We start from the raw sequence: 24,746 nt of genomic DNA on the forward strand, positions 1-24,746 counted from the left end.
TTTGTTCAATTTCCAATATTGTAACTTTTCCAAATAATTTGTTAATAGAAATAATTAATGTCCACATTGTTAGGACACCATATAAATTCTGAGAAGTAATAAAAATATAATGTATAACACAATATGATGTAAATATGGGAGGACGTGGGTTCAAATGCGCTGAAGCGTATTATCTTCCTATTTATAGGCTAAGGAGGGGCTATAGGTAGTTCTACACATTGTATCAAAAAGAACAAATATGATTATAACCTATAATGAAATTGTTAAAAAAACATAAATACATCAAAATTTATATAAAAAAAGTTATACTATAAATTTTTAAATAATACATGAATTTTATTTTAACGTGTAATGCCATACATTTACTTTAATGTTGTACTATTGTGTACATGAAAATTTATTTGATTCATTTTCACAAATTACTAATACTATTATCAACGTAAGACCATTTTACATTTATATATTGCATTATACAAATAATTGTATTTATTCAATATGAAAATAAATATGTGTTTATTTTTAAATATATATGGTTGAATAAAAATTAAAGTTTTATGTGTATAATTATATCAAAATTTATTTTTAAAATTGAGATTTATCTCAAGAAATTAGATGATAAATATTTTATAAATATGAAATAATAAAAATTATATGAAAAATTAGTCCAATGGTTAAAGCAACATTTAATCCCTAAGCTTGGTAATTTTTTTATCCACATTAGTTTTAAAACTTGACATTTTTCTTAATTTAATCTTTGAACTTGGATTCAATTAAGATATAATGACGTGACATTATGAATTATTGCCACATAGTCACTTGAGTTTTATTTTAAAAAAACTATATAATAAAAAATACAAAATATTATAAAGAAATTATAATATTTAATTTTTTTTCCAGTGATAATGTGACACAATCTTGTAGTGCCACATCATCATCCTACCTTAATAGAATCCAAGTTCAGGAGCCAAATTGAGAAAAACTGTCAAGTTTCAGGACTAATATGAATCCAAAAAATTCAGGAACTAAAGTGAGAAAAGGTATCAAGTTCAGGAACTAAATTTTACTTTAACCCAAAAAGTTTTAGGTGAACCAAATAGGCAAATAGTCCAAACATTACCATCAAATCAGCGTTACGAAAGTTGATCCGACGGCCTTAAATTTCCCAAATTTCATTTATTGATTGGCCAGACATCACATCAAAACTTAAATCTCTATTTTAATTGGTCCACGTTGCGCGATCTACACGGTTAATCAGTTTCCCACTTACAATATTATAATATAAAAACAATAAAATAAAATCACAATTAAATCCACCAAAATCTGGGAAAGCTCCATAAATCTCGATCCATGTCGAGGCTGAAGTATTAGACACTTGTCGCCACCACAGAGTTAAAGCCTCCCCGTTTCGCTTCAAAGAGTAAGTAACATCACAATCTCTCTCGAGTTTCAACATTTATTTTAAAATTTTTATTTTAATTGAATTTTTTGGGGGGTTTATAAAAAAAAAAAGTCTCTTTCCTTGCTTCATTCCTTGCTCGCTCACTCTCTTTTTTGTCTGCTGTTCTATTTTATTGTCATTTTCTCTTCTTTTTTTTTTCCTTGAAATGGGTTAAGGAATATATTTTGTACTTGGTGTTTCGTTTAGCTGATTATATATCTGTTCTATAACGAGAGGAATTTCTTTTTAAGTTGATGTTTACATGCTTTTGATAAGTTTTAGGGTTTTGGAATAATGGGTTGATTTTAAATTTTGTTGAAGCTTCAATTTTTGTTGTTGTTTACTATAGTATTAGAAATGACAGTTTGATACTTGTTAGCTGTTAATTAATTTCTAGCTGCAAAATTGTTTTTTTTTCTTTTTAGTTTTTGGATCTGGGTTTTGTTGAAAATAATAAAATGACTAAGTATATTTGTTGAAAATAATAAAATGACTAAGTATAAAATTGGATGGATTTTGACGAGAATTTGTTTTGCTATGTGTATGATTGTATTTTTGTGCTAGTTGTTAGAGAATCTTGAAATTTAGAGATTTGACATAAAAGTTCTAATCTTTATTGCTTCCAATGTATGATCAAGTTACACTTTGCTTTGTTTGGTGATAATTGATTAGATCTCAAGTTAAAGAAAGAAAGAAAGAAAGAAAAAAGTTATATAAAAGGGAAAGTGAATAATGACATGATCATCTTATCTACTTCAGTTGATTGGATTTATAGGGGAATTTTGAATTGGGTTCTTTTGTGTTTGTTGCTGTTTGAAACAAGGAATGGGGTCTAATCTGAATTTCAAGAGGTTTGGTGAAGCACCAAGTATGGAAGGGAATGGATCAAAGGCAGTGGGCAATTTCCCATTGGCTAGGCAGTCATCAATATACTCGTTGACCTTCGATGAGCTGCAGAACACATTCGGTGGACTCGGCAAGGACTTCGGATCCATGAACATGGATGAACTCTTGAGGAACATCTCAACTGCTGAAGAGACTCAGAGTTTGATGACAGCTTCAGTTCCTGGAGGAGAAGGTGGTGTTTCTGGTGGTAATTTGCAGAGGCAAGGTTCATTGACATTGCCAAGGACTCTGAGTCAGAAAACGGTTGAAGAAGTATGGAAAGACTTGTTTAAGGAAAATGATGGTGCTAAAAATGTAAGTAATGGTGGTGGTGGTGGTGGAGCGAATTTGCCACAGAGGCAACAGACGTTGGGAGAGATGACTTTGGAGGAGTTCCTGGGGAGGGCAGGTATTGTGAGGGAAGATATGCAATCGATTGGAGTGCCGAATAACAATGGATTCTTCGATAACAACTCTGGTTTAGCTCTTCCGTTTCAACAGACAAATGGGAACAATGGTTTTTTGAGTAACAATAACTCAGTTCTTAATCAGCCTCCAATCTTACCATTAGACGTGAGTGGAGCCAAATCATCACACTCACAGCAGCAACAACAGCCACTCTTTCCCAAGCAACAAACGGTTGCATTCGCTCCATCTATGCACTTGATAAACACTACACATTTTCCTAGTCCTGGAGCTCAGGGGTCGGTAGTTGAAACCAGTGACCTTTCAATGAATACTAATCTAGTTCAGTCTAGTGGCCTGCAGAGTGGTGGGATGGGAATAGTTGGTTTACCATCTCCTGCAAGCCATATGTCTCCAGATGTGATTTCAAAGAATAGCGTAGATACAACTTCTTTTTCACCGGTTCCTTATGTACTTGGCCGGGGAAGAAAACGCAGTGCAGCATTGGAGAAAGTCGTTGAGAGAAGGCAAAGGAGAATGATTAAGAACAGAGAGTCAGCCGCAAGATCACGAGCTCGCAAGCAGGTGAGTTGAGTGCCACTACACTGTTGTTTTCTTTCCTTCTGAGTTACCAGATTCTATTTCATTTCTCCTATAAAATCTAGCTCAGTTGTGTGGGTTACTTGTTTAAAAAGTTCATTAGTTTTGAATTTTGTTGCTTGCTACAAACATGCCACTCATAATGTTTAGGACAATGCTCCTACATTGCTAGTGTGAAAGTAATGGTTTGGTATGGTTTCTAGTTGGCTCAAATCCAATGCCAAACAATTGGTTGTATTAACTGCTCTGAGTTCTGGCAGGCTTATACATTGGAACTTGAAGCTGAAGTTTCAAAACTTAAAGAAATGAATGAAGAATTGCTGAGGAAACAGGTAAGTACTTATCACCTGGACTTCGATTCATCGTTTTCTATTGAAACGTTGGTGGATGGGCCCTTTTCTTGACAGTGCTTTGGTTGGTGCAGGAAGAAGTGATGGAAATGCAGAAAAATCAGGTAATGCAACATTCCTGCTGCTTCCATCTTCCATTTATGTTATAGCATTCATATGCAGCAAACTAGCTTTTAGATGGGTTCCAAAGCCTTAAGAACATGGCAAAACATGATATATAATTTGTTTTGTTCCATGCACATTTATTGAAATGTTTCCTGTTTTTGGTCTGCTCTCTGTTGCCTTTTCAAACAGATGCTAGAAACACTTAATCCAGCATGGGGAGGTAAAAGACAATGCTTAAGAAGAACACTGACAGGCCCTTGGTAGAGTTTGAGGAACTGCTGATTGTAAAAAATGTTGCTCTGATACACAATCTTGGCCGGTGCTACAGTTTAATGATTGGGATCTGCATCCATTATCTATATCTTGATACTGCTTAAGGCTAGATAGCTGTGAATATAGAAGCAAAGGGTTTTGAGTTGTAAGTTATGTACTTGACAGTATTAGTTTGTAGTTTTGATTTTGTTATTGGCTTGATCTCTGTTTGCCTATCATGATCTAACCTTGACAACAAAGGCGGGCTTGTAAGATAACTAGATGGATGCTCCAATATGGTCTTTACGCTCTGCCTACAGACTTGGTCAGTTTCATCCTGATTTGACTTGTAAATTTAAGACATATCTGTTGTAAGAAATAAGCTATCGGTTTTGATTCTGGGTTTTTTGTTTCTACTTTCTAGAACAGCCATAAGAACGACAGTTTACCTTTCAAGAATCTGAATTCAATACTATTGATCCATGCAATCACTCTTAACATTCAACAGGTTTCTATGCAAATAAATTTCTGCGTAGATATCTGCTTGTTTGAATTGGAACAGAACGGATTGCAATAATCCCAAGCTTCATCCATTGGAATCATTTATCCCACCACCATCGATATCTCAAACACTTTCTAATTTGATTCGGTGCCCGGAAGGCACAAAACTGCCGTATAAGACAAAAGAAGCCTTTGAAAGGAAATGACTGCAGAAAAACATACGATTGATGAAAGTGAACCAAAGCATCCAAGAAAATCATATGCTTACAAAATCAACATGCCCCTAAAAGACATAAATAAGGCTAAAACATTGGGGGTATCATAGTAAGATTAGAACCTTGACATGTTTCATTTTAGACCCTTTAACATGTTTCATCTTCTTGAAGAGGGTCGAACAATAATATAAAAGCTAAGAATCTGCAGCCTTATCAAGCATTTACTTCTACTAGGTTCTACTAAGTATTTAATTACCTGTATCTTGATTAGCCACATAGATATTTGAAGATTCAGTACCAGATCTTCACCCAAATATGGCTATCGAGCTTGATAACATTTTGCCATTTTGCTGCTTTGGACCTCACAGATACATGTGACCTCTGTTCAAGGCTGAGCAAGTTTCTGTGACGGTTTTCTCCTTCCACTAGATGTTCAAGTTGAGGGATTATAGCCTTGCGTTTATATCATAATGGCATCCGGAAAAATTGCCATTCATCAAGTATGACTTGTATTTAGATCTTCTAACTTCTGGGGTACTCAAAAACGAGGCCTTCTGCAACACTTCTAGCCCTTGCATGGCCAAAAAACTTGCTCACAATAGCCAGTGCGAAATCTGAAACTGTAGCAAGTCCCATGCTTGTAATCAGTTTACCATCAATAACTACTTTGGGACCATCTACTGGATTGGAGAGTTCTGTAATGGCAGAGGGATGAGCAGTGACTTTATTTTCCTGTATTCATCCGAGGTTGTCAGTGTTGCCAAATGATACTCAATATTTAATAGGCAGGAAAATGTAAATACTATTATCTCGAGTCTTGAGACTTGACCTTGAGCAGCCCATGTTTGTGCAGGACTGTCGGAGAAGAGCAAACAGCTCCGAGTATTCTTCCGGCCGCATCTTGTTCTTTCAACAACTTCTTGAGAATTCGAGATTTCTGTAGCCGTTCAGTACCAGCAACTCCTCCCTGCTAGTTAAAAGTAAACCAAGAATCTTCAATATCCAGAGATGCAAGATGCAGGATATAATTAAAAGTAAAGGCATCCAAATGTATGCACTACATAAGCGGATTTAAGCAATATATACGAATGATGTGGCAATTACAATCCAAGTGCCATTATGTAATTAGTTGAATTGCATGCCATTGTCTTCATTTAACAGTGTTATCTCAAATATTACGTCAAAGCATGGGAGGATAGTATAAGTACCACGTGACACATTTTAAAAGTAAAAATACCATATTAAAAATATCTTAAATCCAGAGCCAAATATTGATAAGAAAAGGATACTACATATGGTAAGTCCTTAATCCGTAATTTATATTGAGACAGGATGCATCTAAAACTATTTGTTTTGGAAGGTCTTTGTTTTATCTTACCGGAAGAATAATCAAATCATATATTGACCCTGCGGCATCACCGATTAACTTGTCAGCAATGATTTTTACACCCTGAGATGCCAAAATCTTAACTGACTTTTCAACCGAAGCAACCACAACATCCACCTTTGCTCGACGTAGAATGTCTACGATAGTAACTATTTCGATCTCCTCTGAACCATTTGCAACTGGAACCAGAACCTGCCAAAAACATTTCGACAATAAGTACATAGGGGGAAGAAAAAATGGCTAAAACAAAGATTCCATATCGAACTTGTGATAAAAATACAGAAGAAATTGTTGCAAGCAAAGCCAGAGTTTTGGCACAGAGAGAGAGTATCCAACCAAAGCAAGTAATAACTCACTCGAGGAGTGTGACTCACAGCCCAGTCAACTTTGTTGAACTCTTCCTTTCTTGGTTTATCATCAGCAGAATGCATGAACTGGAAAACAGTAATCGTATAAGGTTAAATGCAAGCTTGCCATCAAGAACTCAGAAGGAAAACAAAAAAAGAAAGTCCGAAGCATCATAAAGTGGCTTCGTAAACAATGGAGTACAAGGATTTACCAACAATTCCCCAATCTCCCTGGCAACAGACTCCCCGAAAAGCTGTTCTACCAAGGCCAGTGCAAACAAGAAAGAAGTTCCCGGGCCTTGGCTTGTCGTAAGCTCTCCTGAAACTTGAATATTTGATTTGACAGCCCAGAAGGTCGGAAGCCGGTCAAAGAATGCAGGGTGGCAAGTTGTCTTGAATGGCAAACTACACCAAAATTAGCAATCAAAATACATAGATATGAAACAATGATTTTAATATAAACCGGCACTCACCCGCTTCCTCTTCAAGAGTCCCCAAGGGAGAAGTGTAACAGCTGGAGCAGTAGATATACCTCCATATAGCCTCTTTTCCTCAGCTTGTTTGCTTGTAATCTTCTTCAGAATTTCACAATCTCTCAATTGCGCTGATCCAGGCATTCCTCCCTTCAAATAGTATGCAAACGTTAATTTCTACAACAACTATATATTGTACAAAACAATTTACCAAAGAAATATCAGCAAATCGCATGTGTACTGAGGGTTCTTTCCTCTAGGCGAATCTCAATTTCCAAAACATTAATGTGGGAATATGCAGGGCAACATTATGTTCTAAGCAAATATGAAGATCAAAGGTTTGAAGAACTAACTGGCAATGCCACGAGATCGAAAACACGGTCAGAACAAGTGGAGATTCTGGTATCAGCAACCAACTTGGTGCCTCCCGATGCTTGAACCTCGAGCTGCGGTTCCACCGAGGCCACCGTCACCTCTGCCCCAGCACGGCGTAGAACATCAACCAGTATAACAGCTTCCATTTCCTCAGTACCAAATCCAATTGGAACCAAAACCTATCCATCCACATAAATAATAAGGATCAAAACTTTAAATTTCACACAGCAAAACTAGAAAAAAAATCAAACCCCATTCAAGCTAAATGCTTAACAACGCAAGTAAACTAAGCCCTTTTCCACTCTAAGAAAATGTAGTGAAAAAGGGTTTTACATATTTTGAGATACAAATAAAATTGCCAAAATATAACAGCATCCATTCCCTCCTTGCCATATCACCCAACTAGACAAATTAATTAAACCCCATTTAAGCTAAGTGGTAAAAACGCAAGCAAACCAAGCCCTTCCCACTCTTTGAATCTATAGTGAAAAGGGTTTTACCTATTTTGAGATACAAATAAATTGCCAAAAAAAAACAAATGAAGCATTTGAATGAAAGGAGACACCTTTTTGGTAGAAGCGGCAGTGGGGGAGCTTGTAACAGTGGACGTTGTTGAAGGGGTTGTGGGAACTGCTGAAGTGGAGGCTCTGATGGGTTTTAAAGCCAGTTTTGCGGTTGTTATGGGAAGCTGATAGTCCATGGAAAAGGGGAACACAAAGGTAGAGCCAGGAAGTGCCATTTGAGGAATCCTTGGAGGAAAGAATAACCTTGTTGGAGGTGATGGTTTCAAAACCAGACACGACAAACTCTCCATTGGAGTTTGTAAAGGGAAATTACTTGTCCAGCAGCTTGGCCAAACTTTAACAGCGAAGATCACTTTGACGCTTTTATCTTATCCAGTGTACAGTGCACCCACACTGCCAACGTGAACTCAACGGCGTCGTTCTGAGTTTTGCCAAATGCAACCATGGTGGAACTATGCGGGAGTTTCAATTTAAATACAGTGATAATTAAAATTTTTGTTATACATTCATTTATTATGAGTCTGGATCTCATTACTCTTATTTTTTATTGTTAATATTGTAAAATAAATAATTTTTTAAATATATTTATTTAATAAAAAATAAATTAGTCAACAAAAATAAATTTTTTACCATAATATGATTTACTGTTTTGATTGCTATTAAGTAAATTTTATATCACTCAACTCTAATAATTCTTATTTACAACTCATAAATAAAAAATAACACATTTCAACGCACTCAATGTATGGAGTTAGACTCAATCCAAACAATTGTGATAAATTTTAAGTTAGCAACCTAAAGTTAGAAATTAATTTTTGAATAAAATATTTTAAAATTTAAGTTAGAATGTTAATATAGTTATTACACCGACCTAGTTGTAGTGCAAAAGAGATTATGAAATTCCCCATTGTTCTTTACAAAGACAAAAATCTAGCCGTCCATAAAGCGAGACAAACAACTCCGTACGCATGATTTGTTATGCTTTTTTTAATTTCCTTCCAAATTATTTGAGAATGTCTTTCTAAAAACAAAACAAAATCAGTCAGTTCTGCAAAAACCCAAATCTATTAGCTGTACTAAGATAGCAGCCACTTCCTCCCACAGCAATGATCTTGTAATTTCTCTCTCCTTTTATTTAAAACTTCTTGATTCTATTGTTTTGTTAGATTTTCTCAAATTTTTTTTAATTTTTTTTTATGAAATAAAGATTAACCCATCAAGGAAAAAACCTTCCTTTGTTTTTTTTTTCTCTTGACACGAACCAAATTTTCTGCTAAATTCTTTTTTCTGGATTTGAAATAAAGATCTCTTTTTATTATTATTATTTATAAGTAGATATTAGATCTTTTTTGGTTTCAGGATCTGGGTTATTGGTTTTCTGGCGACAAGGGCTATGGTGTTATGGTCCTGACATAAAGGTACCCCTTTTTTTGTCTTTTGTGTTAATCATTGTTTGTTTGTTTATATTTTACTTGATTGATTGATCATTGGGTACTTTCCTATTTTGTTTGTGTTGATTTGTATCATGATATTTTTTAAACTTCGTTCTAGCTATGGATTTAGTGTTAGAATTTAGGGGTTTGAATAGGATTTATCAATTTCAATTTATAAATATTAGAAGTTAGGGTCATGCTTTAATGGAAAGTTGAAACAATCCTCAATTGTGTTCTTCAATTCAGAAATTAAGAAACTGATTTGGTGTTGGGAATTCTTTTAAAAAAAATTTCAATTTCGTGCGATGAAGGGACCCTCCGTAAAGCTACTTATTTTTTGGCATCTTTGAAGTGCTTATGAATAAGCATTTGGACTGTTTTAAGGAACAAGTAACAAAGTAAATTATGTCACCCTTTAATTAGGTGTTTTTTTAAAATGCTTCTTGGAATGATCTATGCAGCGAGAGTGTATTTAGAATAGATACTAAGGGAAGCATCAAGATTGTAATTAGTTTTCGTAACCATACAGAACATTGCCATAATTGTAAGGCTATCTTTATGGTTTTAACTATTCGAGAAGCTAGTTGTGCTATATTACTCCTAATTTTTTCTTTCATTTTCGCATGTGGATTGCCTGTGATCATTTGCTCGTGCTTTTTTGTACCTTATTCGATCCTTGATTTTTTCCCGGTTTTCAATTGTACCAGAACTTGTTAGTAATCGTGTTTGTACGTTGTTGAACTTATATGTGTGTGCACGTGCGTGTTTTTGTTTGTGCAATCAACTTAGCAAGCTTAATTCTAGTACTTGACTTATTAACTTTTATTCTTCAGATATTGGATTGGTCTGTGACATACGCAAATTTGCTTTGTCCAGGCTTAAGGATTTTCTGCTTGTTGATTTTTTATAAAAGAGGGTGATGGCCAATCTAAATGAATCAACGACCTTAGTTCCTTCAGAGTCCTCGGATCAAAGGCGTACACTTATGGTGGACCTAAATGTGAATGTACTTCAACCTTCTATGAACCAGCAAAACCGAACATCATCCCATGATGGTCCTGTGGCTATCCTTTGGGATATAGAGAACTGCCCTGTCCCCAGTGATGTACGCCCTGAAGATGTAGCGGGGAATATAAGAATGGCTTTGCGAGTGCATCCTATAATTAAAGGAGCTGTTGTGGTGTTCTCTGCATACGGGGATTTTAATGCCTTCCCCAGGAGACTCAGGGAGGGCTGTCAGAGAACTGGAGTCAAACTCATAGATGTCCCAAATGGAAGGAAGGATGCTGCCGACAAGGCTATCTTGGTTGACATGTTCTTATTTGCCCTTGATAACCCCCCACCTTCATCTATCATGCTGATTTCGGGGGATGTTGATTTTGCTCCGGCTCTTCACATTCTTGGTCAACGTGGCTATACAATCATTCTTGTTATTCCTGCCGGAGTAGGAGTTTCATCTGCACTGAACAATGCCGGTAATTTTGTTTGGGATTGGCCTAGCGTTGCTCGTGGGGAAGGCTTTGTACCTCCATCTAAGGCCATAATGCCTCCTCAAGGAGGAACAGCTGATATTGCTGGGTATTTCATGGGTTGCCATATTAGTGACAATCCAGATGGCCAAAATGAAGAAGAGGCAATAGTTTATCGGGGCATTTCGAAAAGCTATTACAACTCAAGAGATTTCTCGATTGTGTCGCAATCTTTATCTGAATATACAAGTAACTCTTCAATAGCCATACCTTCGTGCCCTACAACTTTGAGGTCGCAAAGTCTCCCATCTGGTTTGAATGAAGCGTCAGGATGTCTGAGCACTTATGATCAGAATGACACTATGTGGGTACAGCCCGGAGACATAAATGGGTTAAAGGGACAACTGGTGAAATTGCTTGAACTTTCAGGAGGATGCATGCCCCTTATCCGTGTTCCAGCAGAGTATCATAAATTTTTCGGAAGGCCTCTTTACATAGCAGAGTATGGAGCATTCAAACTTGTTAATCTTTTCAAAAAGATGGGTGACACTCTAGCAATTGACGGAAAAGGTCATAAGAAATTCGTCTACCTTCGAAATTGGAAAGCTTGCCCAAGTGCACCTCCTTTGGTTTTAACAAGGAAAGATAAGAAGGGTAAGGGGAACCAGGAGGAAAGCCTGGACATTGCTGCAGGTGTTGGCTCTTCTGATGAGTTCTCCGATGAAGAAAGAGTGGTAGTTGAAGAACATTACGAGAAGAGGAATGAAGGAAGAACCAACTTTGGGGAAGCAGGATGTGAAGTCGATGACCGTAACCTCGAGCAATTTAAATATGAGTTGCAGGAAATTCTCGTGAGTTATTCTTGCCGAATTTTCTTGGGTTGCTTCGAAGAAATATACCAGCAACGATACAAGAAAATGCTCGACTATCAAAAGCTAGGCGTGGAGAAGCTGGAGGAGTTGTTTGACAAGGTGAGGGATGTAGTCTTCTTGCATGAAGAACCACTAAGCAAGAGAAAATTTCTCTATGCAGTAGGCAGCTAAAAGAATCTGACAAAGCCTTTGATTTTAAAATAAAAACAAAAATACTAGAATAGATCATACAATTGAGCTAATGTTGATCAATGTTTGGTCCCTGATGTCTGTTTTTTTTTTCCTGGAATGTTTTTGCCAAGGTTTCATAAGATATAGATAGGAGAGGCTGGGAGCACTTTTATTATTGTCGTGCATTCATACATGGATTTGAAGGTTGAAATTTCCATGTAATTCCCATGCCTTTGTCATTTGTAATTGATCAACTACCAATGTAGAACTCCTGTAAATTATATTCCAGCTATAAATCCTTTGTTTGTTTGTTTGTTTTTTTCATATATACATACACGCACATAAATATATGATCTCCAGTCATCTGCTCTTTGATTTCGTTTTTAAAAATTCTGCATTTATGTCTTAGTTATCCAAAAGGCTGCCACCTTTGGGTCCTTTTTTTGTACATGCCACAAGTTTGATGGTATCCCTTGCATAACAAAGACAATGCATACCTGCTAGCTCATGGGATGAACAAAAGATTGGCCTCAAAGGGAGAGTATGTTTTGAGGGGATCGCGGCGAACCGGTTTCCAGTAAAAAGCTTCTACTGCAATATGACCTCGATGTGCTTGAAGATGAAGCAAGGTATCTTCCATCCCCACTGTGAAAAAGGGGTCCACTCCTAGGAATTTTCACTCTGCTTAGCCGTCCTCTTCCGTCGCTACCACCTTCATAATCTTCATCTTCAACGGCTTGTATAAACCCACTTTGCATCAGATCTGAACTCTCGTACAAAAGCTGAAGGACTTGTTTCATTGAAGGTCTAGCCCGCCCTTCTCTTTGGGTGCACCATCTCACAATCGACACAACTGTCTGAAGTTGGTCTAAGTCGAAGGAGTCCTTAATATGGGGGTCTAGAAGCTCGGTTAGCCTCGACTCTGATGCCAACAGTATTTGGGTTGATTCTACCAAACTCACACCATCTTGTACGACTCGTCTTGCAGTCAGCATCTCCAAAAGTAGCACACCATAGCTGTACACATCGCTTTTATCAGTGAGCTCTTGAGTGACCACATATTCAGGATCCATATAACCTGAAAGTCGTCTAACATTTTAGATCTTTAGTAAAGAGCATAAGCCATTATTTTAACCTTCCAATGATTTACCGGCTAACCTGGAGTTCCACGGATGTCAGTATTTGCAGGTTCTAAGCAAATAGAGCCACCTTTTGAAGCATGTGCAAGGCCAAAATCCGCAACCTAGAGGATACAATAAAGCAGAAAGCGGGAATTATTCTTTTTCCACAAGTTCTTATATGGAAAGGTTTCTTCCGGAATTTCGATGAAAACTATTCATACTTCATTTTCTATTATCCTAATATACCGAGAAAGAAAAATGTTATACAAACCAATGCATTGGGAAAATTAAAAGGGAATCAAAAGTTCTAGTGAATTCAATGGACCCAATACCTTTGCAACAAAATTCTCATCCAACAGAATGTTGCTTGATTTGATGTCCCTGTGGCACAGAGGTGGATCACAATAAAAGTGAAGGTACTCCTGCAAGGTTCGTACAAGGAAAGAGAAATGATTTAGCATGATTATAATTTTGTATTAACGAACTGCAAATCCGAAAAAGAACAACTGCTACTACCAAAGCATTAGCCACATCGATCGCAATTTGTATTCTGGTTTCCCAACTCAGTGGAGTTTTTCTGGGGCCTGCGCAAATATGAAATCAATGAACAAATGGACATTGAAAATAACATGGGAAAGAAGTAGTCCATTAAGTCTGCCAGGCGTATTTATTGTACAATATCAGAAAAGTTAATCCGGTGTCCAATAGAGGCAAAAATCTCTTCCTTCGAACCAAATAATATAACCGAATGCCAAATGCTCCTTAGAACCCCTTCCTAAACCTATTTAAGGATAATAGCAAACTTATAGAGAAGTAAATTGAAGGAATGCAGAAGCATACAATGAAGATGATCCTTTAGGCTTCCATTTGACATGTACTCGTACATTAGAAACCTGTCACGAAGTAAAGGGATTTAATTTGGAAGTAGATGGATCAATCACCGGGACATACATACAAGAATAAACTACCTCTCGCGCTTTTTAATGCAAAATCCTCTTAGAGAAACTAGATGCCGATGGTGTAACCTAGCGAGGAGTTCTATCTCTCGACAAAATTCATCTTCTCCCTGCTCTGAGACTCTGTTCATCCGCTTCACAGCTACCATTGAGCCATCAGTATATTGAGCTTTGTACACTGTCCCGAATCCTCCTCGTCCAATGACGGTGCCATCATAAGTTCCCCTTTTTGTTTCCTTGTAGCTGTATTTTCGAAACATCGATGAAGTACCTGCAATTTAATAGCCTTCAATAAGAGAACAATGTTCGAAACTTGCCTATTATCAAAGGAGACTAGGTGATATCAAAACATACCTTCCTGGAATTTATGCATGGGCCTACAAATAGGAAAGTGTTTTGAAGAGTTCTTGTTCACACTCTCGGAATCCTCCAACTCTCTGCTTTTCTTACAAATCAAGACCACCAAAACTATAAGCATCATAATGGCAGCTACCGTAACTGCTATCCCAATGCCAAGAATAGACATTAGGTGGTGTTCATGGTGTTTTTGGTTCGAAGGAGCTCCCAACACGAGTTGATTTGGTGTAGCAGCAACCAATGGACTAGGAGAAGCCTTATGGGCAGGTGGAGATGGAGATGACCCCGAAACTAGCATCATAGTCGGAACATAGTATTAGCTGATTGGAGGGATACATAGAAGTTCCTTTACTTAAAGAAATTAATCCATGGATATATATATACATATGCACATAGTTCTCATACAAAATTAAATAAGTGTTTTCTTTTCTTTTTTTTATGAAACAAATTATACCTGGTGGGATGTTAAATCCCCCAACTTGAAAAAAACAACTTGCAATTTCGACAGCTGAAATGTTATCAACTTGGCTTGCAAGTGCAGCAAAGGTCGCATCTCGGCAAGTACTCAATGTGATATTATCTTGAGATCCAACTAGACGATGGACATAGTTAATGCCAGCATTTAAACACTTTCGGCATTCATTTTCCTGCGACAGTGGCAGTTTGCAGTTCTTTGTGACATCCATAAATTTTGGAGACTCGAGCATCTGCGATACAGTTGTTCGATCCCTACAGTAATAACTAACGGGGATCTTCGTACCAAACCCACAGAAATTCGTGGCATTTCGAGGGACCCCATATAGCTCCATGGTTTGCAATATGGAATGGATGCAAACATCAGATAAATTCGATGTAACCCCTAGGTTGCCTGTCACATTTGCATGACGAGCAACGGAAAATGCAACAAAAGCATTCATATAGCGGCAGCACTTTCCTCTCTCATTTTTATTCGAGCATAAAGAAGCCACGAGAGTAAAATTTGATCCACTCAAATCTAAGGGGCAATCTGCAAAAGTAACAAATAGTCATCGTTGTTTTGCAATCCAATCACTTACAAAATAGATCACCAACTATCTGGAACTGTAGAAAGCATAATCTAGTTACCCCAAATTCACATAATCACATTGACTGCCCTATATTTGACAATCTACCATAAATTATCATTGCCAGATCCACACCAAAACTATAGGAAACACATGTCTACATCATTTTTACTAAGCAAAGACGAACAATGTCAGAAAAATCCAGTTGTGAGGACACCATTTTAGCCATTAACTCTTGATACATAGCTCTAAATATTCATTAAACAGTGAACCAAAGAAAAGTACCCATAAATCATCTTAACCACATAACTGGTTTACAAAGTGCAAGTAGCTCAAACATTCTAGTCCGCCTTTTCTTTTTTATGAATGCAAATCATAATTCAACGTTTTCTGCTTCAAAAACCCAAACCCATTTTCAGGACTCTATATATACCCCAATCCCCTTTTTTTAAGCATAATAGAATTCCCAAAATGATGCCTTCAACAATAAGGAAAAACAAGTGATAACAACAATTACAACTTGCTTAAAAAAGGGTAAGCAAAGCTCAACAAATGGAAACAAGAAAGCAAAGAAACTTAACCTGCCAGTATCAAAGGAAGCTGCAAACCAATAAAAGCCAGAAAACCCAACATTGCCTTCGCATAAACCACCATGGTAAACCTCAAAGAACCCCTCTTTTCAAAAAAAAAAAAAGCCTTGCCCAAAGGAACTGAGAAATGTAAGTAATGGGGTCAATATCAGCACATGATAGAACCCAAGGAACTAAGCAACAGAGAAATACAAAAGAGAGAAAGGGGGTTTTGAGGTTTGAACTTTGACCCTTCTCTTCCAATCTTTAAACAGTGTAGTGTGGTGTTTTCTTCTGTCTTAGAGGCTGAAACTAATTTTGATCGTTGAAATGGGAAAATTGGAAATGAGTGTGGTCCCGGAGAATCACGTTGAAACAGGTCTGTTTTTTTTTTTAAAGATTATTTTGAGGATCGTTTTTACATGTGTTACAACAGATGTTGCCTTGATGAGATGAACAAAGCATTTAGGGGCTACAATGTCTGATTCATTGTTTTCTCAGTTTGGGGTTTGTTTCTAGTTTTGTTGTACTGAACTTCATGTGGGTAGGAACTGAAATCTGAGTTTATCTTTGTCTTGTAATATTTAAATGCAAGCTTTCTAATTTCTATGCATGTAAGCACATACTAACAAGGAATTGGAAAAAAAAAGGTACATACCAAAAAGGTTGATTGATGCTTTATTAACAAACACGAAAAAATTATATTTAAAAATTCATTGGTACAAATAACATTATAAATATAGAAAGACGGTGAGAAAGATACGAAAATAAAAACCAGTTGTTATTGACAAGTGTCTTATAAATACATAATGTAATTATTATATTTTACTACCAATTTAATTATTATTTTCTTAACAAATAATTAATCAATATTTAATTTAAATAAGAAAATAGTGGCTTGGGATTTTTTTTTATAGACAAAGAAAGGTATTGGTGATCCAAGAATCAAACTCGGGATTGATGTCAACTAAAGATTTGGTAACTTTTTTGGTTATTTCACCCATAGTTTATTCAATTGAAAGGCTTGTCAATGAAACTTTGACATTGTTGACGAGGCTAAGACATTGAATTATTGAGGATCATTTAAGTCTTATTATCTACAATTACGATATATGTATTTTTAAGTTTTATCTTATTAGAATCTAATTTTCATATTTTTGTGCTTTGTATTGATATAATTATATTTTATAATTAATCTAATATATATAAAAGATTGAGGATAATAAGACAGCAAGGAGATGATGACCTACTTTGCAATAAACCAATAATTTGACATGTCATCTATTTGATTTTAAAATACAACTACTGCATTATTACGCTGATTCCCTATAATGGTTCAAATTAATTATGAAAAATAAGAACGAATTAATTATAAATTTGAACATTATTACGTAATTTAAATACAATTATCGCATTGTTATGCAAATTTGATTACCTTTTGTTAAATGATATAATTGTAACCTTAGCCCATCTAAAATATTAATTATTCAATTTAATATCTTTTAGCCTTTTTTATTAATTAAAAATGGGTAAACTACAAAAATAGTCACTTTTGTTTGCCTCAATTTACATTTTAGTCACTTATGTTTGAAATGTTGCATTTTAGTCACTTACGTTATAGTTTTGTTACGAAGGGGTCACTCTGCCGTTAAGCTCTATTACCTCCCTAACGGCAATCCTACGTGGCAATCCAAATGTGTTTTAAATGCTGACTTGGATGTCCAATTGTGATGAGGGATGTCCAATTGTGATGAGAATAGGTTTTTAATTAAATAAATTTAATTAACTGAAAATTTTAAATTAATTACCCCTTGAACTGGAGAAGAAAACTCATTCGTCTTCTTTTTTTTTTTTTAGTTTTATTTTCCATTTTAACTAAAAAAACTATTTTATCTCAGTTGGGCGTCCAAGTTGGCATTTAAAACCTATTTGGACTGCCATATAGGATTGCCGTTAGGGAGGTAACGGAGCTTACCGTTAGTGACTACTTTGTAACAAAACGATAATGTAAGTGACTAAAACGTAATATTTCAAACATAAAAGACTAAAATGTAATTTGAGGCAAACAAAAGTAATTATTTTTATAGTTTATCCATAAAAAATTTATATTTTTAGCTTTATGAAATATTAAAAGTTGAAGTTAAACCATTTTAATACAAAACTTTTTACCTTTAATCTTAATTTTCCTTTTTGGCGGTATAAATGAAGTAGGACCAACATTAATGGCCAAAATCCAAAACAGGGGAAACTTGGGTATGATTTTGTTCTGTGGCCACAGTTCCATTCGGAATTATATCAATTTATTAACGTGCTGACAAAATCTTAACCTCAAATAATTATGATGATAAAGTTTAAAAAACATTAATATTTTTTAATACAGTTCAGACACGATGATATTTGTTAATACAGTTCGGACACAACAATTCTATATTTACAGAGCTTCACTTAACGAAAGATTTTATTCATCTGTTCGAATCATCTATTGATTTAAGGTAGGTTTGGATGTGGGGTACGGTGCGTTTAACTTACTTTTTATCTCACGCTACATCACCGCTACAGTATTTAATCTCACTACCATCGCTATTTTTATATTAATCGCAGGTAAATACACCGTTCATCAAAACCCACCCTACACTCAATCTATCCTTACACGAAAAAAATTAATTCTGAAGTTTGGCTTTAAAGTCTGTATTGGGCTTTTAAATTTAATCTTTCAAGGCCCATCATACATTAATATTTGATTATTATTATTATTTGGCCAAGGGGATAAATGTTATATAATGTGGACACCAAATCTAAAATACATTATAATTTATATATATAATTCAAAAATCTGAAAATTCCAAGAGGGTGGTGCACCCCCTAGATCTATCCCTAGGTGTATGTGCTTGGTTTTAGTCTCAAGTTTTGTCTCTCAACTTCGTTGAGAGCCTCTAAGGGTTCACGGAGTAGGAGTGCTTTCGCCAAACAAAGAAATGTAAGCATTTGCTTTTGGTAGGGTTTCAACTAGACCTGATCATGGGTCAGGTCACCCTCCTAGGCTCGAAGGCTTGCTTGAAATGTGGGAGGGTTTGGGCAAAAATATAAGCCTGAAAAATGGGCTTGGACAAAAAATAAGGCTCATTTTCTAAACAAGTCGAGCCTCGGGTAAGATTTTTTTGCTCGAGGCCAACCCGAATTTACCTGAATTTTATCACTGTTGTTTTGTTGTTATTTGCTACCGTTTTGATGTTATTTTGTTATTATTTTGTTATTACATTGCTACTATTTTATTGTTATTGTTTGGATCTTGTATAACTATTATTTTATTATTAATTTTGCTACTATATTAGAGGCATTTGCTTGCTAAGTTTCAATTATCTTAGGGTTGTATAAATATATTTTTAATGTATTTTCAATTTGTCGAAAAATATTTATTTTAATATTTTTAGTGTATTTTATGCATTATATTTTCAAATCTATTTTTATATAAAAATAATATAAAAATTTTAATATGGGCGGGCTAGGTCAAGCTCGGATTTAGCATTTTTTATTTAAGTCGAGCTTGGGTAAAATTTTAAGCCCATTTTTCAGATCAAACCGGGTTTAGACATAGAAAATGGGCCTAAAATTTTACATTGGCTTAACCCAATCCATAATGAGGTCTAGTTTAAACTCATGCCCTTATATAATATTTTCAGGTAAAATGAGTATCATTTGATCTAATCCAATTCGACTAGTCGCTCTCACTCCATAAACCTCTCCTCAGGCTTCAACCTTCAGTAAAGTCTAAAGGCAACTTCAACTCAAACCGAAAATAATATCAATAATTGTTGAGAGTTGAACCGAATGATATTTTAAAAACTTTTCCTAATAAATTTGATCCATCAATAAGGTGGATTTAGGAGTGATAAAATATACTTCCATCATGATTTGAGCCGTTAAGTCATAATATATAAATAAAAATTATTTTCTTTGAATGCCTCATATGTCCTAATTAGAAAAATATAATTTCGAGCGCCAAAAGAAAATTCGAGTATAAATAGGGGTGAATGCAGAAAACTTTTAAGGGATCAAAATTAAATTTTAAATTTTTTAATAGTAAAATGTAATTTCATCATTCGAATAGTTAAGATCTTTATAATTTTTAAAAGATTAAATAATTTTTTTATCATTTTTAGGAGGGTCAAAGTACAATTTTACCTTTACTAATTTAAAATTTTTAAAAATTTAAAAGGTGTAAATGAAAATATTTTCACTTTAGCAGTCAGCCCTGCCGGCTTGGCTACGCCCCTGAGTATAAATGAGGTTGAATAAGCTGCCGCTCATCATAATGTTTCTGCTTTTAAGTCATTCACATTCAATGGAAATTCTGGGAAATAATACTCACATTTGTCATGCAGCAGGCTCGGGTTAGTGGCATTCTTAATAACATGATTCTTATACGTGCCAACAAAGGCTGTTAAAACTATCATGCATGAGTTCAGAAAATTTGGCTTCAATCACATTTGTTAAAATTTACAAATTTTAAAATGTTTAAACAATAACTTTACCATTTTGAATGCTCAATTTTGAAGATTAAAATATAATTTTATATTTGTTAAAAGGACTAATTAACAAATTTACCATTTTTTGCCAAGACCATGACTGCCCCAGCTGCCCTGAAGCGACATTGCTGCTTTATTGATGAGAAAGGATTATTATTATTTACTAAGAACAGTTGAAGTTGACACAATCTGGCAAACCTAAAAATGTCCCTAATTGCATACAATAATAAAAGAGTTGGAAATATGTAAAACCTTATTTTGATTTGATTGATGATTACAAGCAAGCAGAAGATGAAGACTTCAAGCAACAAAATTTTCAGTGGGATGAAGAAAATGCCGTATTACGAAACATCTCATATATACATAGACATCATTATCATCATCATCATCATCATCATCATTCACAAGTATACATCACAGTGATTTCCCATTTTTTGGTTTCTCTCTTTAAAAAAAAAAACTTGGGTAATAATCATCATTAACTACTGAAAAAACATGCCGTTTTAAACCCACAGTGGGAGTAATTATTTATTTCCTCCATTACGAGTTTGCCACCTTTAATGCCCTTATATATAAAGAGAAACTGAAGCAGGAAAAAAAAAGGAAAATTCGAAGGAGCAGACCCCAAAACCAACTCAATGCAGGCAAGTACCTTTTTTATGTATCTTTTTTCTTCTCTGGGCAAGGCATGGAAAGGAAACTAACAGAGATTTTACATTCTTATTTGCAGTTAAGTGCCATTTTGACCATTGCCAGTCTTTGTTTTGGTTTTTGCTCTTCTCTCAGGGTAAATGCCTCTCCTTTGCCATTAAAATGCCAGTTTAAATTATATTTTTTGAATATTAATTGTTATATATTGGAACAGGAAGGACAAACATGTATAGCAGATCGGTATTGTGACTCAGGGTTGCACTGTGAAACCTGTATAGCAAATGGGAACGTACGGCCCAGGTGCACTAGAATCCAGCCATTAAACCCCATTTCTAAGGTTCAGTATTACAGTTTTTATCGTTTTTTTTTACATGATTGTACATTTTGTGTGCATAAAAGTAAAGAAAGGGTATTTGATTAAAACAGGTTAAGGGATTACCATTTAATCGATATTCATGGTTGACTACTCACAACTCGTTTGCAAGGCTAGGGGAAAGGTCTGCAACTGGGTCTTTGATTTTAGCACCTACCAACCAGCAGGATTCCATCACCAGCCAGCTTAATGTAATTCTCTTTTTTAACTCACTTTGTTTCATATGTCTATAATTGTCAATGCTTTTGGTTCTTGCAAAAAGATGAAATGGTAAAGAAAAATAATGCAGTTTTTTATATAGGTTCATAGGATTAAAATATTGGAATCTCCATGTCACAAGTTGGAATATGTGTTATATATATATATATTGAAGAGACAGCAGCATTATTAGCTTTATGTTGTGGTTTTTTTGTTTTTTTATGCTTTGAATTTTGGGTGAATTTTGGCATTTGTGGTATGGGAATTTCAATTTTTTAATTCAGTAAAGTTCAAGGAAGCCAGGATTTTTCTTGCTTAAAGGGAAATTAAACTAAAACAGACCATGCTTTTCCCCTGTACACTTGTTATTGAATGCTTCCATTTGATGGTAGACTTTTTAACTTATGTTGAACAACCATTTCATCAATTCTTTTCTCTTTATGAATCAAAATGGAGTGTGTTTGGCATGTTTTATGACTGTAACAAACTGGAACTAGCAGCAAACACGCGTCTTTTAAGTAAGGCTAAAGTCGAGGAATGAAGAAGACGAAACTTCCCAGGTTCCATGTCAAGAACCAGAGTCAGACATCCCCTCTGGCCTTTTTATGTTTTGCAATTTGTGTTTGTTTTGGTTCCCATGTGATGCTTAATTTAAGCAGGGAAGTTGGACCTTTCTATATTAATTTGGGGACCAACATACCATGCTTAGGTGCCAACTAGTCATAAAACGAAAGCCATGTGCTTTGCATACCCCCAATGATGCAGTTGGCCTATAACGTCGTATTTGCTTCTCCAACTCTTCGTTTTTCCTCGAGTATCCATGATTCGGTTAATGAATATATGCTCGGTTTCTTATGGATCCTCAAGATATCAACAGTGCTCATTACATTCGATCTTATCGATGATCCTATATTCTATCTTGCAGAATGGTGTTAGAGGTTTGATGTTGGACGTGTATGATTTCCTGAATGATGTCTGGTTGTGTCACTCTTTCGGAGGACAATGCTTCAACTACACAGCTTTTGTAAGTCTAATACGAATATCTAAAGCCGATACACATATTTTACATTAGACTTGCCATTAACATTATCAATGGATGATTCTGTTTTCTTTATCAGCAACCTGCAATTAATGTTTTGAAAGAGGTTCGAGTGTTTCTTGAAGCAAATCCATTGGAGATTGTTACCATTATCATCGAAGACTATGTGACCTCTCCAAGGGGATTGAGTAAAGTATTTGATGCTGCCGGCTTGAGGAAGTTCTGGTTTCCAGTATCTCGAATGCCGAAAAACGGTGAAAATTGGCCAACGGTCGATGATATGGTTCAAAAGAATCAGCGCCTTGTGGTTTTCACTTCGAAGTCGGCTAAAGAGGCCTCTGAAGGTATAGCTTATCAATGGAGATACATGGTGGAAAACCAATGTGAGTCCTTTTTACCATAATCTTTTTTAATCAGTTAACTAAACAAAATAGACGTGACATTGATGCATTTCCAAAATAACAGATGGAGATGGTGGGATGGTAGCTGGTTCGTGTCCGAACAGAGCGGAATCACCTGTGATGAACACAAAATCAAGGTCACTGGTCTTAGTCAACTACTTTCCCGACAGACCTGACATAACCCAAGCTTGCAAACACAATTCAGCCCCATTGATTAGCATGGCGAAAACATGTTATACTGGAGCCGGTAACCGGTGGCCGAACTTCATAGCTGTAGATTTTTACAAGGTAATGCATGTTGCAAAAAAACTGTCATTTCTTGTAACCAAAGCGTGAACAACCTAAAAATGAATTCTGTCATGAACATTCCAGAGGAGTGACAGCGGAGGTGCTCCTGAAGCCGTGGATGTCGTAAACGGTAATCTAGTTTGCGGATGCGGAAACATAGCCAAGTGCAAGGTCTGAAACAACATTCTTCCCACCCATTTTCCACCATTCCATTGTTTACATAACTAAACGTACTAAATTGTTGTGGACTGTGTAGGCAAACATGACATTTGGAGTATGTGACATACCCGAGGCCGGTGTCGTCCCCGAACAGGGATCAGTGGCTCATAAATCAAGCTTTGCTTATTTAGATAGTCGACCAATTTCATCATGGTTGTTGTTTGGCATAATCTTAGCAACAATTCTCTTGCAAATGTAAACATTAAAAACATGCTACTTGTTTTTCAATAAAATGAAGCTTCTATGTCTTAACCATTACCAGGGTTCAACAATGGCGGCTACCCTATTCAGATTGGAGGGCCATAATTTATTGGTATATTATGATATTCTTAAACTTGGATGATTGCAGCAGATTTATATATATATATATATATATATATATATAGTGTATAAGAGGGTATCATGTGATTGTTGCATAGAATCTTTTCTACTTTCTGCAAATAATGACATTATTTGAGGCGTGCGTTGTCTCAACTCACAATACATATTGTCTTGAATCTTCCCTGCTAGCTTGTTTTTAGCAGTCGATGGATGGACCCCTATGCACTATGAAAGCCACTCTATCATTAAAATAAGGATCTCTCGGTTTTGATATAAACTCGAAATTTCAATCCTTGATTCAATCATAAAAAAGATTAATTATTTGGATTCACTTAATCCGGACTAATTGTTTGAAAAATAACCCGACCCGACCCGCTAATTGATGTGATATGTTTGCTAAAGATAGAAGAGTAAGACCATGGTACCCTAATGGGTCCAGTTGGGACTACAGAATCCCAATTTCAGTGCCCCATTATTTTATTTTTAGGCTTCCTTATGAGATGATTCATATGGACTTGTTATAATGGGGGGAAGAAATGGTGGTATGGGCCTTTCAACCATGAGAAACTAGAGGTTAAAATGTGCTTATAGTCCCTGTACTTTTCAAAACTTAGGAATTTAGTCCTTATAATTTTCAAGATTGAACCATGTGATTTAGGGTGGGTTTGGACGGGCGATGCGTTTACCTGCGGTTAGTGTAAAACCAACGACGGTTGTGAGATTAGATATTGTAGCGATACTATAGCATAAGACAAAAAGTAAGTTAAATGCACCGCATCGTCCATACAAACCCACACTCAAATTGGTTGAACCAATTCGGCATACTATTCAATTTTTTTTCAATCTTAAGTTAACCTTGCATGAATCAAGGGCAACCATGTT

At 35.6% G+C, this 24,746-nt stretch overlaps 5 protein-coding genes across 14 annotated transcripts; 3 read left to right on the top strand and 2 right to left on the bottom strand.

Annotated features, from left to right (window-relative positions):
- Window positions 1-1,283: 1,283 nt before the first annotated feature.
- LOC105782227 (ABSCISIC ACID-INSENSITIVE 5-like protein 7) lies at window positions 1,284-4,434 on the top strand. Of its 4 annotated transcripts, none has more exons than XM_012606821.2 (5): window positions 1,284-1,417; window positions 2,262-3,313; window positions 3,589-3,660; window positions 3,753-3,782; window positions 3,973-4,434. In XM_012606821.2, exons 2-5 carry the CDS (start codon window positions 2,264-2,266, stop codon window positions 4,045-4,047), a joined length of 1,227 nt encoding a protein of 408 aa, XP_012462275.1. In that variant the 5' UTR covers window positions 1,284-1,417; window positions 2,262-2,263; the 3' UTR covers window positions 4,048-4,434. The 4 variants fall into 4 exon arrangements, with proteins under 4 accessions (XP_012462275.1, XP_012462274.1, XP_012462273.1 ...); XM_012606820.2 differs by having other exon boundaries at window positions 1,287-1,417; window positions 2,214-3,313; XM_012606819.2 differs by having other exon boundaries at window positions 1,306-1,417; window positions 2,111-3,313.
- A 293-nt stretch (window positions 4,435-4,727) lies between these two features.
- Window positions 4,728-8,257, bottom strand: LOC105782226 (protein DJ-1 homolog C). 2 transcript variants are annotated; one of them, XM_012606817.2, is made up of 8 exons: window positions 7,899-8,257; window positions 7,312-7,512; window positions 6,959-7,108; window positions 6,698-6,877; window positions 6,495-6,572; window positions 6,130-6,330; window positions 5,581-5,718; window positions 4,728-5,483 (listed from the first exon to the last, which is right to left on the bottom strand). In XM_012606817.2, exons 1-8 carry the CDS (start codon window positions 8,145-8,147, stop codon window positions 5,274-5,276), a joined length of 1,407 nt encoding a protein of 468 aa, XP_012462271.1. In that variant the 5' UTR covers window positions 8,148-8,257; the 3' UTR covers window positions 4,728-5,273. The 2 variants fall into 2 exon arrangements, with proteins under 2 accessions (XP_012462271.1, XP_012462270.1); XM_012606816.2 differs by having other exon boundaries at window positions 5,581-5,721; window positions 7,899-8,254.
- A 489-nt stretch (window positions 8,258-8,746) lies between these two features.
- On the top strand, window positions 8,747-12,126 carry LOC105782225 (uncharacterized). 4 transcript variants are annotated; one of them, XM_012606812.2, is made up of 3 exons: window positions 8,747-8,971; window positions 9,200-9,275; window positions 10,124-12,126. In XM_012606812.2, the coding sequence occupies exon 3, from the start codon at window positions 10,210-10,212 to the stop codon at window positions 11,800-11,802; it is 1,593 nt and encodes a 530-aa protein (XP_012462266.1). In that variant the 5' UTR covers window positions 8,747-8,971; window positions 9,200-9,275; window positions 10,124-10,209; the 3' UTR covers window positions 11,803-12,126. The 4 variants fall into 4 exon arrangements, with proteins under 4 accessions (XP_012462266.1, XP_012462269.1, XP_012462264.1 ...); XM_012606815.2 differs by having other exon boundaries at window positions 10,167-12,126; XM_012606810.2 differs by having other exon boundaries at window positions 9,217-9,275.
- Window positions 12,127-12,150: 24 nt separating this feature from the next.
- LOC105782224 (probable receptor-like protein kinase At1g49730) lies at window positions 12,151-16,377 on the bottom strand. 3 transcript variants are annotated; one of them, XM_012606808.2, is made up of 9 exons: window positions 15,861-16,366; window positions 14,691-15,242; window positions 14,234-14,527; window positions 13,892-14,150; window positions 13,764-13,816; window positions 13,440-13,507; window positions 13,256-13,345; window positions 12,961-13,045; window positions 12,151-12,880 (listed from the first exon to the last, which is right to left on the bottom strand). In XM_012606808.2, the coding sequence occupies exons 1-9, from the start codon at window positions 15,931-15,933 to the stop codon at window positions 12,333-12,335; spliced, it is 2,022 nt and encodes a 673-aa protein (XP_012462262.1). In that variant the 5' UTR covers window positions 15,934-16,366; the 3' UTR covers window positions 12,151-12,332. The 3 variants fall into 3 exon arrangements, with proteins under 3 accessions (XP_012462262.1, XP_052482406.1, XP_052482407.1); XM_052626446.1 differs by having other exon boundaries at window positions 12,638-12,819; window positions 15,861-16,377; XM_052626447.1 differs by having other exon boundaries at window positions 12,743-12,880; window positions 12,953-13,045; window positions 15,861-16,377.
- Window positions 16,378-20,792: 4,415 nt separating this feature from the next.
- LOC105784136 (PI-PLC X domain-containing protein At5g67130) lies at window positions 20,793-23,801 on the top strand. The gene is made up of 9 exons (XM_012609933.2): window positions 20,793-21,018; window positions 21,105-21,161; window positions 21,240-21,362; window positions 21,452-21,589; window positions 22,522-22,620; window positions 22,715-23,018; window positions 23,101-23,324; window positions 23,409-23,495; window positions 23,581-23,801. The coding sequence occupies exons 1-9, from the start codon at window positions 21,013-21,015 to the stop codon at window positions 23,740-23,742; spliced, it is 1,200 nt and encodes a 399-aa protein (XP_012465387.1). The 5' UTR covers window positions 20,793-21,012; the 3' UTR covers window positions 23,743-23,801.
- Window positions 23,802-24,746: the final 945 nt, after the last annotated feature.

This window comes from Gossypium raimondii, chromosome 13, assembly GCF_025698545.1.
Source record: "Gossypium raimondii isolate GPD5lz chromosome 13, ASM2569854v1, whole genome shotgun sequence".
In the NCBI taxonomy this organism is placed as follows: Eukaryota; Viridiplantae; Streptophyta; class Magnoliopsida; order Malvales; family Malvaceae; genus Gossypium; species Gossypium raimondii.